We start from the raw sequence: 18002 nt of genomic DNA on the forward strand, positions 1-18002 counted from the left end.
CACAACCCCTCTAATGTGGCTGATCTGTGGCACTATGCTGGTAAGGGCGTGTTCACACGTTGCAGATAAAGTCCACAGTGGATTCCAGGAGCAGCGAAGTGAATGAGATTTCTCTGACAATATTCACCAGCGCTGCTGACGATCACACGCCGAGCCGTCACACAGAGGAACGCTAGCAATGAATGCACTAGTGGCCAGCAGCAGTCACATGCAGTAGTCACGTGAGCAGGGGCAGGAAGTAGTCATCACAGCGCGGCCAATCAGAGGCAGCCGGCGGCAGTGTGCTGTGACATGCCGCGCGCCCGGCTCCGTGCTCTCGCTGACATGGGAGGAAACCTCGTCCGCGCCGTCAAGAACTTTAACGTGGAGAGCCGGGCACACCGACTGATCGCCAAAGAGAAGCCCAGCGCGGCGCCCATGCACCCGGGCACCAAGGAGGCCGCACAGGCTGCCCTCTCTAGTAAGTGTATCCCGACTCACCTGCATGACCTTCCTTGTCACTGACACCAGGGGGCGCCGCACAGGCTAATTCTATGGCTTCACTATGGACTGTATACAACGTGCTGCGTTCCACCACCCGGAAGTAGCGTGTACTAGAGCATGCTGGGAGATGAAGTCCTTGTGTGCAGTGAGCAGAGGTCATGCCCTTACAGGTAATGGACATTCCTAGCCCTGAAGGTCAGATGATGCCGTCCCCATCTCCAGAATAGAGGGGCTCTGGCCCTCTACCAGTGGAGATAAATGCACTTACCACTTTAAAGGGTTATTCCCACCTCCACTTCTATGGAGTTCCAGAGCTTGCATAGCTCAGCTGCCCTCTGCTAATTCTGTAATACCACCCCCATTGGAGAAGGACCGGATGGGAACACCTCAACTAGAGAGGGGCACTATTACCCCTCCGTTGCCCAGATTGTGGGGTCCAAGCGGCTGGCTCTACAAATCTGATGTCTGATTCATAGCCATATAGAAGTATGCTGTGGATAAGAAGCGCAGATAGGGTCTTATCTGGTGGGATATGGCAAGACAATCCGGTAGGGTACTCACCTGTAGAGGTTGTGCCAGTTACAACTCCTACATAGGCATAAAATGGCGCTGCTGCAGCCCCGGAGTGACGTGTTACAGATGTGAAAGAAGGAAACCGGGATATGCCGCGCTGACATCAAACATTCAGAAGTTGATTAATTTCTCTTCTATTTAATCAGGTCTACACGTTTCGGAGGACGCAGCCTCCTTCTTCAGGACAATTATGACAGAAAAATCAACCTTCTTCCACATCTGTAATGATTCATAGCCATGTGAGAGTCTGTTATAGGGACTGTTTGCTACTGGACAATAAGTGTGCAGCATAGCATAAGAACCTCTGCTGACCTGGACTGTCTCCATACCCCCAATCTCAGCACTAGGCTCCCATTGCTCAGTTGACATTGGCAGCAGCGGTCACGTGATCTTCTTAATCAACAGTCAATAATTGGCTACAGCCTTAATGGAGGAAATACTTCCACTTGGACAGAACTGTAAAGGCTGAAGATGATGTGTTGCCACAGTCACATGGTATTGATCTCTCAGGTGACCAGTAGTCTCTAACATTACAGTGATGTAACATGTTCTAGCCTCTGGCCGGGCAACGGCGGCGGCCCCTTGGCTAGCGCTGTAGCCTCTGGCCGGGCAACGGCGGCGGCCCCTTGGCTAGCGCTGTAGCCTCTGGCCGGGCAACGGCGGCGGCCCCTTGGCTAGCGCGCTCCAGCCTGTTGCCGAATAGCAGCGACCCTTTGGCTAATGCGCGGTAGGCTCTGGCCGAACAGTAATGTCTCACAAACCAGATATTTTGGTTGCAGTTATCCAATGATTTTTTCATCCCTGAAATAATAATAAAATAAACATTGTACGTTCGGTATCGCTATAATTGTACTGTCCTGGAAAATGAATTTTCCACATCATTTTTAATGTTTTTATTTATTTTTTTCACCATTTCACAGCACTTGGAAAATGTATTCCTGTTTCTCATTTCATTATATGGTAACCTGACTCAGAACTTGTCTGACAAAAATAACCCAAACCCTCATTTGGCTAGGTCGATGGGAAGAGGAGGGATAAATGAAAAATCACAGATTTTTGGGTAATTAGTACCCATACATGTTGCACATTTAGTCATTTAGGGTCATCTTATTGATTTTTATTTTTCCTAGATCACCCTGATTTTCAGGATAAAATTTACAAAAAAGATGATCAGCTTTTATCACGGTTGAAAGATGTGTATGTTGACTCCACGGATCCATCACCCCAGGTAAATATTGGCAATTTTTAATGTGGTACAGTTTAAACGATGCCTTTAGTATCTTTTCTAATGACAGCTCTCAAAGCATAAGGGTTGCTTGGTCTCGGAATTATTGTGTTACTTTGATACTTGATAGTATTAATGTATACGTACATTATGTATATACGTATGTATATGTACACCTTTGAACTTGTATGTTTATTCTTCATGTTACTTTAGCACGTGAGTGTGCCTCCTCGATGAACCCTGCGCACAGTTTAGATTATCCCATGCACACCTCAGCTGAGCCATTAAGCCATTGGTGCCAGATAGTGGAGCACAGCACCTGGCAGATGGGATAGGTTTGTGTCTTAAGCGGGCTTTACACACTGCGATATCGGTTCCGATATCGCTAGTGTGGGTACCCGCCCCCATCTGTTGCGCGACACGGGCAAATCGCTGCCCGTGGCGCACATCGCCCAGACCCGTCACACATACTTACCTGCCCGGCGACGTCGCTGTGACCAGCGAACCACCTCCTTTCTAAGGGGGCGGTCCGTGCAGCGTCACAGCGACGTCACTGAGCGGCCGCCCAATAGAAGCGGAGATGAGCGGGACGTAACATCCCGCCCACCTCCTTCCTTCCGCATAGCGGCCGGGAGGCAGGTAAGGAGAGCTTCCTCGTTCCTGCGGTGTTACACGGAGCGATGTGTGCTGCCGCAGGAACAAGGAACAACCTCGTTACTGCTGCAGTAACGATTTTTGAGAATGGACCCCCATGTCACCGATGAGCGATTTTGCAACGATGCAAAATCGCTCATCGGTGTCACACGCAACGGCATCGCTAATACGGCCGGATGTGCGTCACCAAATCCGTGACCCCAACGAGTTCGCATTAGCGATGTCGCAGCGTGTAAAGCCCGCTTTAGGTCAAAGCTGCTTTTTCGTCTTTGTTTTTTAGAGGGGAGTGGTGTTGGCAGTGTGATGATACATGATCAGCAATGCCTGTAGTCAACTGTCTCGTATAATAGCAACAGCCACAGTTTACCTTACTTGAGCAAATAGATCTGCCGGATTCTGGTTTGTGGCCCCCAAACCAAAGCCCCTCTCCCTTCCGGCATCCCCAGTGCATCTTCCGATTGGTAGAAGAAAATAAAAGTGGCACTGGAAGAGATGCAATCAGAGACTATAATTTGGCTTTGTTGTAATCTCAGCATAACTGTCCGATATTTCGGTCATCTGTGGACCTTGTCCATAGCCTTCATGTATGAGGAAGCTTATCCTGTAGTGCAGACCATAAGAATTCGGCAAGGTTCTCAGATGACTGAAACGTTGGCCATTATACATATTGGAGCCTCATGGTGATACTTCAGTATAGCCAAATGTAATTTTCTGATTGCATCTATTGGAGCACCATGATTATTTTCCACTATTTGCTTTGACTTCCACTGTAGCACCCTCACTGAACCACCAGTGCCCAACTATTATATTTAGTCATCTTCCAATTACTAGGCCTGGTACAATGTCATTGTTGCCTCATGATACATACGTGATGTCTCACCGGGCCTGCCAAAGAAAAATGCTGGGACTAGTAAAGGTGGGCTTCAGGGCTCTGGTACGGTGGATACAGACTGACGATGTGGCCAACTAACTTTGACTCTTTCTGTTCGACACTTGTGCCACTCTGTTTTTGTTGTACATTTAGTTAGCTTTACATCTGACCATTGTGCAATAATGCATGATGAAAACCGCATACTATCCAAAATGCTGAAAAGAAGACCGCCGAAAACTCTAAATTAAAGGGGTATTCCCATCTCCAAGATCATATCCCAATATGTAGGAGGTGTAATAAGAATAAAAAATCCCTCCAATTAGAAATGTAATATAGTTCTCCTGATATAGCCATGTCTCTTACCTCATATGCAGGGCATTGCAGCTTAGGCATCCATGGTTACGTCCACAAGCAACAAACTCTCACTGTATGAGTGGATGTAACCATGGATACCTAAGCTGCAATGCCCTGCACATGAGGTAAGAGACATGGCAATATCAGGAGAACTCTGCTACACTTCTAATTGGAGATATTTGCTAATATTATTACACCTACTACATATTGGGATAGGATCTTAGAGATGAGACTAACCCTTTAAAGAGGACTTTCTGGGATCACAACATTAACCCCTTCATGACCTAGGACATATATGTACGTCCTAAGTGGTATCTCCCTGTTTACTGAGGGCTCCGGCAGAGAGTCTGCTGATCTGACATAGCCAGTATCACATACACTCATTTGTGTCTATTTACCTTCTAGGTGACGTCTTCTTTCTGAAGTAGTTTCCATCCCTTTTGACTCCATGTAACACAGGTACCATGATGAGATTTCATGCCTTCAGCTCTCCAGACTTCCTCCTCTAAAACTAAAAGTTTCATTATACAAAAACATAAGTATAATTATCTCAAATGATGTGCCCTTGAAAAAAATAATTACCTCTCACTGTGCTTCCTACACAAAGTATCCCCCCCACACACACAATGCCACCCCCTACAAACACCGTTCCTGTCAATATATCAATATATACCCCTACACACTGAGCCTATCCAAAATATGCCACCAAACTGTCCTTTTCCATAATATTCCCCTACCCCCACTGTTCCTCGCTACTCTTGGCCCCCTTATATAATCTCTGCCTCCATAATGTGCTTTGGTAGTAACCCCAATCCTCTCCTCAGCTAAAATGATTACACACTTAATATTCAGCTCCTCCATGGAGTGCTTACTGTGGCCCGCCGTCTCTGAAGCCTTTGTAGCACTGGTGCCAGCAGTCGTGTGATGACATTATCAGCGTGTTGACCTCCTCACGCTCCTGCACGTTGGGACCGGGGCTGACAAGCACTCCTCCTCTATGTCCCAGTACCGGAGCCCAAGCGTTCAAATGTATTCTCATCTGAAAGACGCAAATACATTTCAGTATAGGAAGAAGGGAGTGGCATCTCTTGGACAGGTCCACAAGCCAAATATGGCCCATGCACTGTATACTGTGCAGGGCTTATCTAGATCTAGGGCTTATCGTAATGTCCATAAAGGCCACTTTACAAGCTGCGACATCACTCAAGCGATCTCGTTGGGGTCACGGAATTTGTGACGCACATCCGGTCGCTTTAGCGATGTCGTTGCGTGTGACACCTATGAGCGACTTTGAATTGTCGCAAAAACGGTCAAAATCGCTCATCCGTGACATGCCCCCCTATTCTCGAATATCGCTGCTGCTCGGTGTACGAAGTAGTTCGTCGCTCCTCCGGCAGCACACATCGCTATGTGTGACAGCCCAGGAACGAGGAACCTCACCTTACCTGCGGCCGCCCGCAATGAGGAAGGAAGGAGGTGGGTGGGATGTTACGTCCCGCTCATCTCCGCCCCTCCGCTTCTATTGAGCGGCGGTTCGGTGACGTCACTGTGACGCTGAACGAACCGCCCCCTTAGAAAGGAGGCGGTTCGCCGGTCACAGCGACGTCGCTAGGCAGGTAAGTAGTGTGACGGGTCCACGCGATGTTGTGCGCCACGGGCAGCGATTTGCCCGTGTCGCACAAGCGACGGGTACGCACAATGGCGATATCTGTCATGATATTGCAGCGTGTAAAGCGGCCTTAACCCTTAAATGGCATTTAGAAAAGGTTTGCACTGGTGGTTTAATATAACCTTTATAGAATTGCATCTTTTCCCCTTTTATAATTTAGTACATAGTCGGTATTTAATGATGTGTTAATAAAAAAGGTTGTATAAAATAACATTCTTGTGTTAGGACCCATATGAACAAATTGCTGCCTGTTAATTTCTTTTCTGTAAAGAATATTTAGCCTCCATTAACACTTGCATTATGCTGCTTCTTTATAATTATCTACTACCTGGAAAGCGACATAATGTGTCACCTGTGTCATCCAGGTTTGCGGCCTGCTCCCTCGCTTTAATATGCTCTCTTTGAGGCCCATTATGGATTGCTCTCACATCGGCTTCTCCAGTCACACAGCGCTCTTTATTGAATGGATTTCTTGCTGTTTCAGGTTAAAAATAAGTAAATATAGAAACTTGCGGCTCCATTTATCAATTAGCCTGCTGCTTTTGGACAAAGAAGCCACTCATTTTTCCCCTCTTGTTCTTTGTAATGTATAGTCAACATTTTTCTGAAAACACTGTATATTTTTATCCCCTATAATGTGTTTTTACAGATTCTAAAAGACCATTTACCTTATAATTTTCTCCTCATGCTTTATGCAATGCATATTAACAAAAATGTTCAACATTTTTACCAAATACTGTGTATATATAGCCACATATATTTGGGATAGCTATTTTATTAGGTAACATATTGTGTGTGTGTGTGTGTGTGTGTGTATACATACATATATACAGTGTGTATATGTAATATATATACAGTCATGGCCAAAAGCTTTGAGAATGCTACAAATATTAATTTTTACAAAGTCTACTGCTTCAGTTTTTCTAATGGCAATTTGCATATACTCCAGAATGTCATAAAGTGATCAGCTTAACAGCAATTACTTGCAAAGTCAATATTAGCTAAGAAAATGAACTTTAACCCCAAAATATATTTCAACATCATTGCATTCCAGCCTTAAAAGGAGCAGCTAACATTATTTTAGTGATTGTTCCATTACCACAGGTGTGGGTGTTGATGAGGACAGGGCTGGCGATCAATCAGTCATGATTAAGTAAGAATGACACCACTGGACACTTTAAAAGGAGGCTGGTGCTTGGTATCATTGTTTCTCTTCAGTTAACCATGGTTATCTCTAAAGAAACACGTGCAGCCATCATTGCTCTGCACAAAAATGGCCAAACAGGGAAGTGTATCACAGCTACAAAGATTGCACCTCAGTCAACAATCTATCGCATCATCAAGAACTTCAAGGAGAGAGCTTCCATTATTGCCAAAAAGGCTCCAGGGCTCCCAAGAAGGACCAGCAAACGCCAGGACCGTATCTTAAAACTGTTTCAGCTGCAGGATCGGACTACCAGCAGTGCCGAGCTAGCTCAGCAATGGCAGCAGGCTGGTGTGAGTGCTTCTGCACGCACTGTGAGGAGGAGACTCTTTGAGCAAGGCCTGTTTTCAAGGAGGGCAGCAAAGAAGCCACTTCTCTCCAGAAAAAACATCAGGGACCGACTGATATCCTACAAAAGGTACAGGGAGTGGACTGCTGAGGACTTGTTTAAAGTCATTTTCTCAGATGAATCCCCTTTTCGATTGTTTGGGACATCTGGAAAACAGCTTATTAGGAGAAGAAGAGGTGAGCGCTACCACCAGTCTTGTCTCATGCCAACTGTTAAGCATCCTGAAACGATTCATCTGTGGGGTTGCTTCTCAGCCAAGGGAATCGGCTCACTCACAGTCTTGCCTAAAAACACAGCCATGAATAAAGAATGGTACCAGAATGTCCTCCAAGAGCAACTTCTCCCAACTGTCCAAGAGCAATTTGGCGCCCAACAATGCCTTTTCCAGCATGATGGAGCACCTTGCCAGAAAGAAAAGGTGATCACTAAATGGCTCATGGAACAAAACATTGAGATTTTGGGTCCATGGCCTGGAAACTCCCCAGATCTTAATCCCATTGAGAACTTGTGGGCAATCATCAAGAGACGGGTGGACAAACAAAAACCAACAAATTCTGGCAAAATGCAAGCATTGCTTATGCAAGAATGGACAGCTATCAGTCAGGATTTGGTCCAGAAGTTGATTGAGAGTATGCCAGGGAGAATTGCAGAGGGCCTGAAGAAGGGTCAACACTGCAAATATTGACTTGCTGCATTAACTCATTCTGTCAATATAACCTTTTGGTACTCATAATATGATTGCAATTATATTTCTGTATGTGATGTAAACATCAGACAAACACAAATAAAAACCAGAGGGCAACAGATCATGTGAAAATATAATTTTGGTGTCATTCTCAAAACTTTTGGCCATGACTGTACACATACTGTACCTTTTCAAAAACATTCAAAGGAGAAAAAACTCCCAAATCCAGCTCACCCCCATGCCTGTGGAAGTCCTTATGATGGTGCACGGAGATTCTTGAGCCAAGAGAGGCAACCATAAAGATTCAACGGTCCAGCAGCACATCCATAAAAAAATGATGAATTTATTTATTCCATATATAAAATGTTTAAAAGGTCAAAAAGACGCGTTCCGGGACAACCCTTGTTCACGGTCCATTACAAATGTCACACACATCACTTAAAAAAGGAATCCGATTTGTGTGTGATCCATTAGCACGCAGTAGTCTAAGTTGGTGAAGTGAGAAGAGTATTGGCAAAAATTTAAATAAATATAAATCTCCAAGTACATATCTATTCACCCCTTTTGCTATGAAGCCTCTTAAAATTTGTGGTGCAAGCCATTCCCTACATGAGTCACATGCTTAGTGAAAGGAAGTCCCCCTGTGTGCAAATTTAAGTGTCACATGGTCTGTCTGTATATATACACCTTTTCTGAAAGGCCACAGAGGCTACAACACCATTAAGCAAGAGGCTTCACCAGGAACACCAAGGAGATCTCCAACAAGTCCGAGACAAAGTTGTTGCGGAATACAAGTCAGGGTTGGGTTCTAAAAAAATATCTGAATCTCTGATGATTCCTGGAGCACCATCAAAGCCATGATCATCAAATGGAAAGAACATGGTACCACAACAAACCTGCCAAAAGAGGGCCGCCCACCAAAACTCTCAGCCCGGGCAAGGAGAGCATTAATCAGACACCAAAGGTAACCCTGAAGGACCTGCAGAGTTCTCAAGCAGAGACTAAAGTATGTGTCCATACGACCAGAATAGTACACTCCATAGTGCTTGCCTTTAAATAAGTCTTTACTTGTAGACAAAAATTGGAAGGCTTGTTTTGAGTTTGCCAAAAGACTCCCTAAATGCATGGAGGAAGGTGCTGTGGTCAGATGAGATGAGTCCAAAATTAAACTTTTTGGCCACCAATGTAAACTGTCTGCCACCAAACCAACCCAGTTCATCACCGCAAGAACACCATCCCCACATTGAAACATGTTGACAGCATCATCCTGTGGGGATATTTTTCAGCAGCAGGGACAGGGAAAATGATGCAAGTCGAGGGAAAGATGGATGGTGTGAGGCAGTCATAGTCTTAAAGGGAACCTGTCACCAGATTTTGGTTTTCTAACCCAAAATTAGCATCTAAATCAGCAGCCTGTGCTGCATTCTATAAAGGTGCATTTTATGCCTTGACTGCCCCTGTACACTCCACAAATACCTTGATAAAATCTCTGTGTATGTAAATGCATTCGTCTGGTCCGATGGGAGTCCTATTTTGTGGCTCCTGTCTCTTTCGGTGCTGATCCTGGCCTACTTTGATGATTGACGTGGATGACTCCTCCAGCGCCATCCACGGAACTGGGCAAAGTCTCGCGCCTGTGCAAAGATATTCCCAGCTCACGCAGGTGCACTTCGCTCTGCCCTATTGCGGGCAGAGACAAAAATTTAAGTGCACCTGCGCAAACTAGTGAGTTCTCTGTGCAGGCACGAGATTTTGCCCGGCATTGTGGATGATGTCACCTGCGTCATTCATGTTGCCGGGTAAAATCTTGCGCCTACAACTGTTGTATGATTTTTAAATAATTAATTGTTTATGGTCACTTAGATATTTCCTTATTTTTGAAAGAAAAGCACATTTTTTTTTTCTTTTTTTCTCAATGAAGCTAACATTAAATTAAACAGAAATGTACTCTATTTAATGTGCTAAATGCATAGAGTACATGCCTTGCCATGCAGGATTTTAATCCATGTGTGTTGCTTACTAATATATGAGACTGTGGTCCCAGCTTTCTCTTTCTTCACTCTGTCCTCCCATGTAGTCTTGGGCTGGTTCCTGACCTTTCTCAGAATCCTCTTTAGCCATTGAGGGGAGTTCTTGCATGGAGCCCCAGGCAGAGTAAGATTGATGAACATCTTGTGTTCCTTCCATTTTCTAATAATTGCCCCAACATTTGATGCCTTCTCACTAAGCTGCTTGCCTATTCTCCTATAGCCCATCCCAGCCTTGTGCAGGTCTACAATTTTGTCCCTGATGTCCTTAGTTAGCTCTTTGGTCTTTGCCATGGTGGAGAGATTGGAGTGTGATTGATTTTGTGGACAGGTGTCTTTTATAGAGGTAACGAGTTCAAACTGGTGCAGTAAATACAGGGGATGAGTGCAGAGTAGGAGGGCTTCTTAAAAAAAAACCAAAACAAAACACAGGTCTGTGAGAGCCGGAATTCTTGCTTGTTTGTAGGTAATCAAAAACGTATTTCATACAATAAAAGGCAAATTAATTATTTAAAAATCATACAATATGGTTTTCTTTTCTTTTTTTTTTCTCAGTCATGGTTGAAGTGTACCTATGATAAAAAATTACAGACCCCTCTATTCTTTGTAGGTGGGAAAACTTGCAAGATCAGCAGTGTATCAAGTACTTATTTTCCTTACTGTATATAGCGGGAGTAATAATATTGAACAAGTCACCAATTTTCTAAGTGTATTTCTAAAGGTGCTATTGACATGAATTTCTCCTCAAACCATAGAGGTCCATAAAGTGCAAAAAAACTATGGAAAGTCATGACACCAGCTGAAATTGATCAGTAATTAAAAAGCAATTCTGACACTTAGTGAAAAATATCAGCTGGTTCAACTGATGGCCTATAAAAGGTGTCTTTATTACCAAGGTGCCATACAAGAAACATCTCATGATGGGTAAAACCAGTGAGTTGTCACAAGACCTTTGCAACCTTACTGTTGCAAAACATACTTATGGTACTGGTTACAGACAAATTTCTAAAGTGCTGAAGATTTCAGTGAGCACTGTTGAGGCCATAATCCATAAGTGGAAAGAACATCATTTCACCATAAACTTGTCTACAAAGAGGTAATCCTCACAAGATTTCAAACAGAGGAGTGAAAAAAAACAGTAGGCCAAGGACTACTTGTGGAGAGCTACAGAAAGACCTGGAATCAGCATGTACAATTGCTTCAAAGAAAACAATAAGTAGTACACTCAATCTCTATCAACTGTATGGACGCTGACCACACAAGACGCCATTTCTTAACAAAAAGTATGTTAATTGTGTTTAAAGTTTGATCAACATTTAGACAAGACTGTGAAATACTGGGAGATTATGGTTAGATGAGACCAAAATTGAACTCTTTGGATGCCATAATTTACACCCTATTTGGTGGCCAAATGGCACTGCGTATCACATCAAAAACCTCATGCCAACAGTGAAGTGTGAAGATTGGAGGTGAAGACATCCTGGTGTGAGGCCGTTTTTCAGCATATGGGCACTGGCAAACTTCATGTAATTCTAGAAAGGATTAATCAACAAATGTACTGAGATAGTCTTCATAAAAATCTGTTGCCCTGTACCTGGGAACTTAAATGAGTGGACATTTCAGCGAGACCATGATACCAAGTACACAGCCAAGAAAGCTCTCAATTGGTTTCAGAGAAAGAAAATAAAGCTGCTAGAATGGCCTAGCCAACCACCTGACCTGAATCCAATAGAAAATTTATGGAAAGAACTAAAGCTAAGAATTCATACGAGCCTACAGGACCTTCAGGATTTGAAGAGTGATTACACCTGAGCAATACATGCTACTACAGGGTTTCCCCATTAATATGCCCTACTCCTAAAATAAGCTCTAGCGGGATTTTTTTCGGCCTTTTTGGTGTAGGCTTGAAATATAGGCCCTATTCCAAAAATAAGCCCTAGTTGCATACACAAACTAATAGTATCCTGAAATAGTTTGTGCACCCTATTCCAGGATGTGTAATTTTTTTTTTCTGTCCCCTTGTGGTGTTCTAATCCCTGGCTAATGAAATGATTGAATGTGCACCCTCATCCCCTCCAAGCCCCCCCCCCCCCCCCCCCGTCCCTCCGTAATTACGTCCACTGTTAGGAGTCCTGCATGGGCACCTGCACTCTATGCCTGCTGTATTACTGGTACTGCCAGTCCAAGAATCGCAGCACAATCCTCGGAGACTCTCCTCAGCTGAGTGTAACAGCTGCATAGACATGCAGATTACACTCAGCCAGGAGAGTGTGAGGGGGGGCAGTATTACTAGGGTATGAGGCTAAAGATTCATTTACTTAATTAGCCTCCACGTTCTCACTGTAATCCACATATTCCCTCATTCACCGTTTTATGTAAAAAAAAAAAAAAAATGCATAGTCCATGAATGGAAATCTGAAAAATAAAAATAGAGAAATAAAAGCAAAACACTGTCCCTCGTTTACCAATTTATTAGAAAACAAAGTTCCCAGGTCTGACATAGTCCATCCGCTTCCACGACGTTCCTCTTACATAGATCAAAGGCTATGGACCATTTTAACAAAGCTGTATTTATTGCAGCAATCATCCACAGCTGCTGTTTCCCTCTGCCTGCCTGGCTCCCTCTCTGTCTCTGTCTGCCTGGCTCCCTCTGTCTGCCTGCTTCTACCGATATCATATCACCTCACACACCTCACACATAAGCTCTTATACTATGAATGTCCTTCATTGCCTATAGCAACCAATCAGAGCTCCTATTAATGACGTGTAGCTCCCAGCTCCATTGACTTTAATGTAAGCAGATTTTTTTGGCAAATAACTGTAAAGCGCAGGGTTAAATTTTCCCCTCAAAACATAGTCTGACGTTCCCTGAGTCAAATGAGGTGTATGTGCAAAATGTTGTGATTGTAAATGCGTCGGTACGGATTCCTTTAGCGGACACACAGACACACACACACACACACACCCACCCCTTTATATAATAGAAGATTGGCCCTGATCAATCCTTAAAGGGAATCTGTAAAAAGGATCATCAATGCTAGGCCGTCTATATGGGCATGTAGGTCATAGGAAGCTGAGTAAAATGATACTTGATATCTGTGATCTATGTCTTGTTCCAAAGAAATCAATATTTTTTTAAGATCAGTGGCCTGGACACTGATCTGCATGAGAATCTACCTCCAGACCTTATTTTAAATGAAGGGAGTCGTTACCAGTGTGAGACATGTAATGACTGAGCGTTCTGATCTCACTGCATACCTGAGAGCAAAGTGTCAGGCTGCTTAAATAAGCTTTGTGGACAGATTAGCATGTATCATATCTTAACAGGACATATAAGAAAAATGGATTTCTCTGGATTGACATCAGATCGTAGATATCGAGGCTTCAATTTATTCAAACAGGCTGCTTAGAAGGGTTGATCCTACTGACAGATTCCCTTTAAATAACAGCTGTTACCTCCATAAATGCCATTTACCTGCAGGTAAGAAGCAGGGAGACAACAGTTTTATTCTCTGAGCAGCTGCTTGCTTCCAGTAATCAAGCGTGTGCAGAGAGATGGTCACCGATTACTAGAGTAAGCTGTAATCGCTCCGCGGATCTCTGACAACTTGCTCTGCAGTGTTTGTGTGCAGCATATTTGCGTAGAGGAGTGAGAATGGCACGCTTACGGTGTACTGATTGGTGACTGTAACGGCTCCCTACACCGTTGACTGGAATCGCACTGCTGCATGGAGAATATAGCATTGTCTCCCTGTAGCCACTACTCCAAGTAGGCAGTAAGACATGATTCTAATGCTGCTTGCTTGCAGGTTATACCTATATCTTCAGGTCAATAGTGTTTATGACTGTAACTGTGAAGGAGATTCATTATTTGCTTAATTTACAAAGTGTAAACTGGCATTTTTATTTCAATGGTAGTCTGCTTCTGGGCTGGTTATTTCATGTCTTGGTTATCTGTTTTTATTATTATTATTATTATTATTATTATTATTATTAGGTAAAAGCTGACATCTCCTTGCCAATGGAAGAGGATTTGAGACTTCCAAAGCACATGATGAGGAATGAGAGTTTTGGAATAGCATTGGACCACATTCCCAAGGGGAAGATTTCGATTGTTGAGGCGCTGACTATTTTGAACAATTACAAAAAATCTCCTGAAACATGGGCAGCAGAGAAAATAGCTGGAGAATACAGTCTAGACGTAAAGGAGACCAAGGCCATGTTGAACTTTTTCATACCTTTTGATATAAAGGTCGTATCAAAAGAAAAGGCGAAAATTGATGAAAAGTAGGACTGCTAGACCCAACCTATGGAGGACTGGGGTAGAATGTGTCATTTTGTTCTTTTAATTTATATTCTGCAAATTGTATAATAAAGGAAATCTAAGTATTTTGTAATCTGGCTGTGAGTCTGATCAATATATTCAAGTCTATAAGTCCTAAAGAAAGATCATGCATCCAAAGTGCAACGCAATACCCGTTCCATTTTACAGCTTCAGTATCCTTTCATGTGTATGACATTGCCAGGAAGTCTTTTCTATAGAGAATTATCGCTTCTTTTTAGATGATTTAAGAAGAACTTCATGGAAAATGTTTATGCAGTTTTGCTTAACTCCTATAATGGAGACAAACTACAATTAATAATCCTCTTTATGTTGAGGTAAATAAATATTCACAGTTAAAGGCAATGTATTGAGAGATCTGCTGTGCCAGTAATGAGAAATCTAGTGTAAAAGCCAAATGTAAATCCGGCATAGAGCGCAATGGGAGAAGCCATCCAAAATGTATTCACGCCCCAGAATACACGTAGTCTGATATGGTCTGTATCAGGGCTGTGGAGTCGGAGTCGTGGAGTCGGAGTCGGAGTCGAAGCTCATTTTGGTGGAGTCGGAGTTGGAGTCGGTATAAAATGCACCGACTCCGACTCCTAAAATATATAATAAATTGGGGACAGGAGTGCAATGCAGAATGTGCTGAATATTTTACTAAATAATAACATTTAGTATAATGCTTATATTTAAGTGAAAAATTTATTGTAGTACAGTGTGAACATCAGACATTTAATTGTTTTTATGATACAATAATCAAGATATTTGGATAGAACATAAAATATTTATTGGAATACAACTTTAGAACACAAAAAACTAATAAATTGTAAATATGTAATACAGTGTATATACACACACAAGATATATATGTAATCTACTGTATATTACATAGTGTATTACATATTTACAATTTATTACAGTTTTTTGTGTTCTAAAGTTGTATTCCAATAAATATATTTTATGTTCTATCCAAATATCTTGATTATTGTATCATAAAAATTATTAAATGTCTGATGTTCACATACACATATTCATGTACTACAATAAATTTTTCACCTAACTATAAGCAATATATGTAGGAGCCGGAGTCGGAGTCGGAGCCGGAGTCGGAGTCGGTACAAGAGAATTTGAGGAGTCGGAGTCGAAGGTTTGGCTTACCGACTCCACAGCCCTGGTCTGTATGCTAGATTTATCACGATTGGCAAAATGGTCTCATTTTTATTGGGGGACAAGCACATTTACAACCATACCACTCATTGTAAAATAGTGCTGATCGATTCCCTGGTATAGAAAGGTCTGGAAGTAAGGCTATGTGCCCACGGGGAAAGTGTCCTGTGGATATATCTGCAGGACATTCCGCAGGAGCTCCCAGAAAACCGCAGCACAACTTTGTTTTAATGCTGCGGATGTACGGCGGAATGTCCTGCGGAAAAAATTTTGGGTTTTTTTTACATTAACCCTCTCACATCTAGCAGTTCCACTACATCTGGAAGTGGTGTTTGTGCAATCTTGTGTCTGGCGATTTTAAGATCTTTCGTCACTATTGTCTGTCCTTATGTCACATTAGTTATTTATTAAACCTTGTGTATTTCACTAAGAACTTGTGTTTTGGTCTTCCCCTTTACCTTATTTATTGGTGTCTTGGCTACTGGGATCTTTATAGGTTTTATTGTTCTCTATGAGACCTTCCCTTCAAGGGAAGCCGTAGGTTTACATTCCCTGGTATAGAAAGGTCTGGAAATAAGGCTATGCCCACGTGGAAAGTGTCCTGTGGATATATCCGCAGGACATTCCGCAGGAGCTCCCAGAAAACCTCAGCACAACTTTGTCTGTTTTAATGCTGCGGATGTACAGCGGAATGTCCTGCGGATATGCTGTGTTCATTCTGCATTGAGGATACAGTATCATGGCTTCGGCACTGCATCCTCAATGCAGAACAAGTGCTGGAGTGATCAGTGAGTTCATACTTCCCTCCATCACGCAGCACTTCACTTTCCGGCCGTGTGTCTGCACTTTTCAGGAGAAGGTGGGCGAGCTTGCACTAGTTCTGCCTGTCACATGACCGGAGCTCGTGCAGGCACCGCCCACCTCCTGCTGCCCGCTCCTGGCTCCACCGCACTCCTCTGCATCAGAGGAAGTGACTCCGGTGTCTTCTATCAAGGCGGGTAAGTATAGGATCGTGCGGAAAAATCCGCAGGAATAATTCACATGCTGCAGATTTTTCCGCAGTAAAATCCGCATTTTCTCTGACTCCTCATTGGGGGACACAGGACCATGGGTGTTATGCTGCCTATCCATAGGATGACACTAAGTAGATGCAAAAGCATAGCTCCTCCTCTGCAGTATACACCCCCTGGCCGGGCCAGGCAACCTCAGTTTTAGCTTAGTGTCTGTAGGAGGCACTTCCTTTCAAGGTTTGTTATTTTTTGAGGGCGACTGTTTCCTTTTGGGACCGATCTCCCACTACCATCAACGGGCGGGAATGTGGAGTGTCGCCTCCACGTACCCCCTCCTGCGACGCTGGATCCTGGGCTGGACGACGGGTTCCACAGACACCGATTTTCCAAAGCCCAGGGTAGAGGCCTGTGCCCCTATAGCCCAATTGCTCAGCCCCTCTTTGCAGGCTCTGAGTTGAATATGGCACCGGTGTGACCGGACACATCAAGCTGACTGCTATTTTCACTGCCTGGACTGAAGCAGTGATTAAGGTGAGATCCCCCCTGACTGGTTTCCCAGACAAAGGGAGAAAAGACTGTGCAGGGAAGGCTCCCAGGACATTTACAGCATTTATTATGAGAAAGTCCCTTGCTGATTGCAAGGAGGAGAGCCCCAAGGATCCTGAACACACAGTGTTAACTTTTCTCTAGCTTGCTGGTTAGAGGAGGGGGGAAGTCACTCGCTGTTTGCAGAAAGTCCTGCACAGATAATTTCCCGGTGGCAGGGGGAGGTCACAGAGCTCAGGAACTCACGCTATTTATTTGCTCTGTTTTATTTGCTCTAGCACAAAAGCCGGCTGATAACCACCAGTGACAAGCTGTGTGCTGACTGGAGGGAGAGGGAGGAAAACTATCAGAAGCTCCCTTCCTGCCGTTTTTTTACAACCCACAGCAGGGGGGGCACACTGACTTCTTCGCGCTCTTTTAGCGCTAAGCCCGCCCCCCCCGCGGCCGCGATAAGACCCGCTTCCCCAGGAAAGCGTGCGAAGAGCTCCATAGCGCTTACTCCTTCCTGAGGACAGGGCCATCGGCTGATTCTGGTGAGGTGCTTGCTTCACTTGTAGCTCTGCTGACCATTGCTCCCCCTCCTGGCATACTCCTATTAGGAACATGCAGAATTCTAAGGGCACTAAGAGTGCTAAGGCCCACATAGTCTATTATTCAGCCTGCACTGCCTGCCACGCTGAGCTACCACGTAAACACACCTCTCTGTGAGTCCTGTGCCCCTATAGCCCCCCAAGACCCCCCTGCCACCACCGCCGCAACCATCAGCCCAGAGCCTAGGGCTCCCAGCCCACCGGAATGGGCACAGTTTCTGTCCCAATCCATGGAAAAACTGTCACAGAACCTGGTGGTGGCTATGCA

General features: G+C 44.0%; 1 protein-coding gene across 1 annotated transcript; it reads left to right on the top strand.

Moving 5' to 3' along the window:
• The first annotated feature begins 241 nt into the window (after positions 1 to 241).
• NDUFAF4 (NADH:ubiquinone oxidoreductase complex assembly factor 4) lies at positions 242 to 15167 on the top strand. The gene is made up of 3 exons (XM_075338395.1): positions 242 to 460; positions 2187 to 2284; positions 14092 to 15167. The coding sequence occupies exons 1-3, from the start codon at positions 292 to 294 to the stop codon at positions 14383 to 14385; spliced, it is 561 nt and encodes a 186-aa protein (XP_075194510.1). The 5' UTR covers positions 242 to 291; the 3' UTR covers positions 14386 to 15167.
• The last annotated feature ends 2835 nt before the right edge of the window (positions 15168 to 18002 follow it).

Source organism: Anomaloglossus baeobatrachus, chromosome 3 (assembly GCF_048569485.1).
Source record: "Anomaloglossus baeobatrachus isolate aAnoBae1 chromosome 3, aAnoBae1.hap1, whole genome shotgun sequence".
NCBI lineage: Eukaryota > Metazoa > Chordata > Amphibia > Anura > Aromobatidae > Anomaloglossus > Anomaloglossus baeobatrachus.

Excerpts from the sequence above, each read along its gene's own strand:
- NDUFAF4 (XM_075338395.1), top strand. The coding sequence starts at position 292 with ATGCCGCGCGCCCGGCTCCGTGCTCTCGCTGACATGGGAGGAAACCTC. Across the intron at positions 461-2,186 it reads CGCACAGGCTGCCCTCTCTA|ATCACCCTGATTTTCAGGAT; the intron begins GTAAGTGTATCC and ends TATTTTTCCTAG. Across the intron at positions 2,285-14,091 it reads CCACGGATCCATCACCCCAG|GTAAAAGCTGACATCTCCTT; the intron begins GTAAATATTGGC and ends TATTATTATTAG.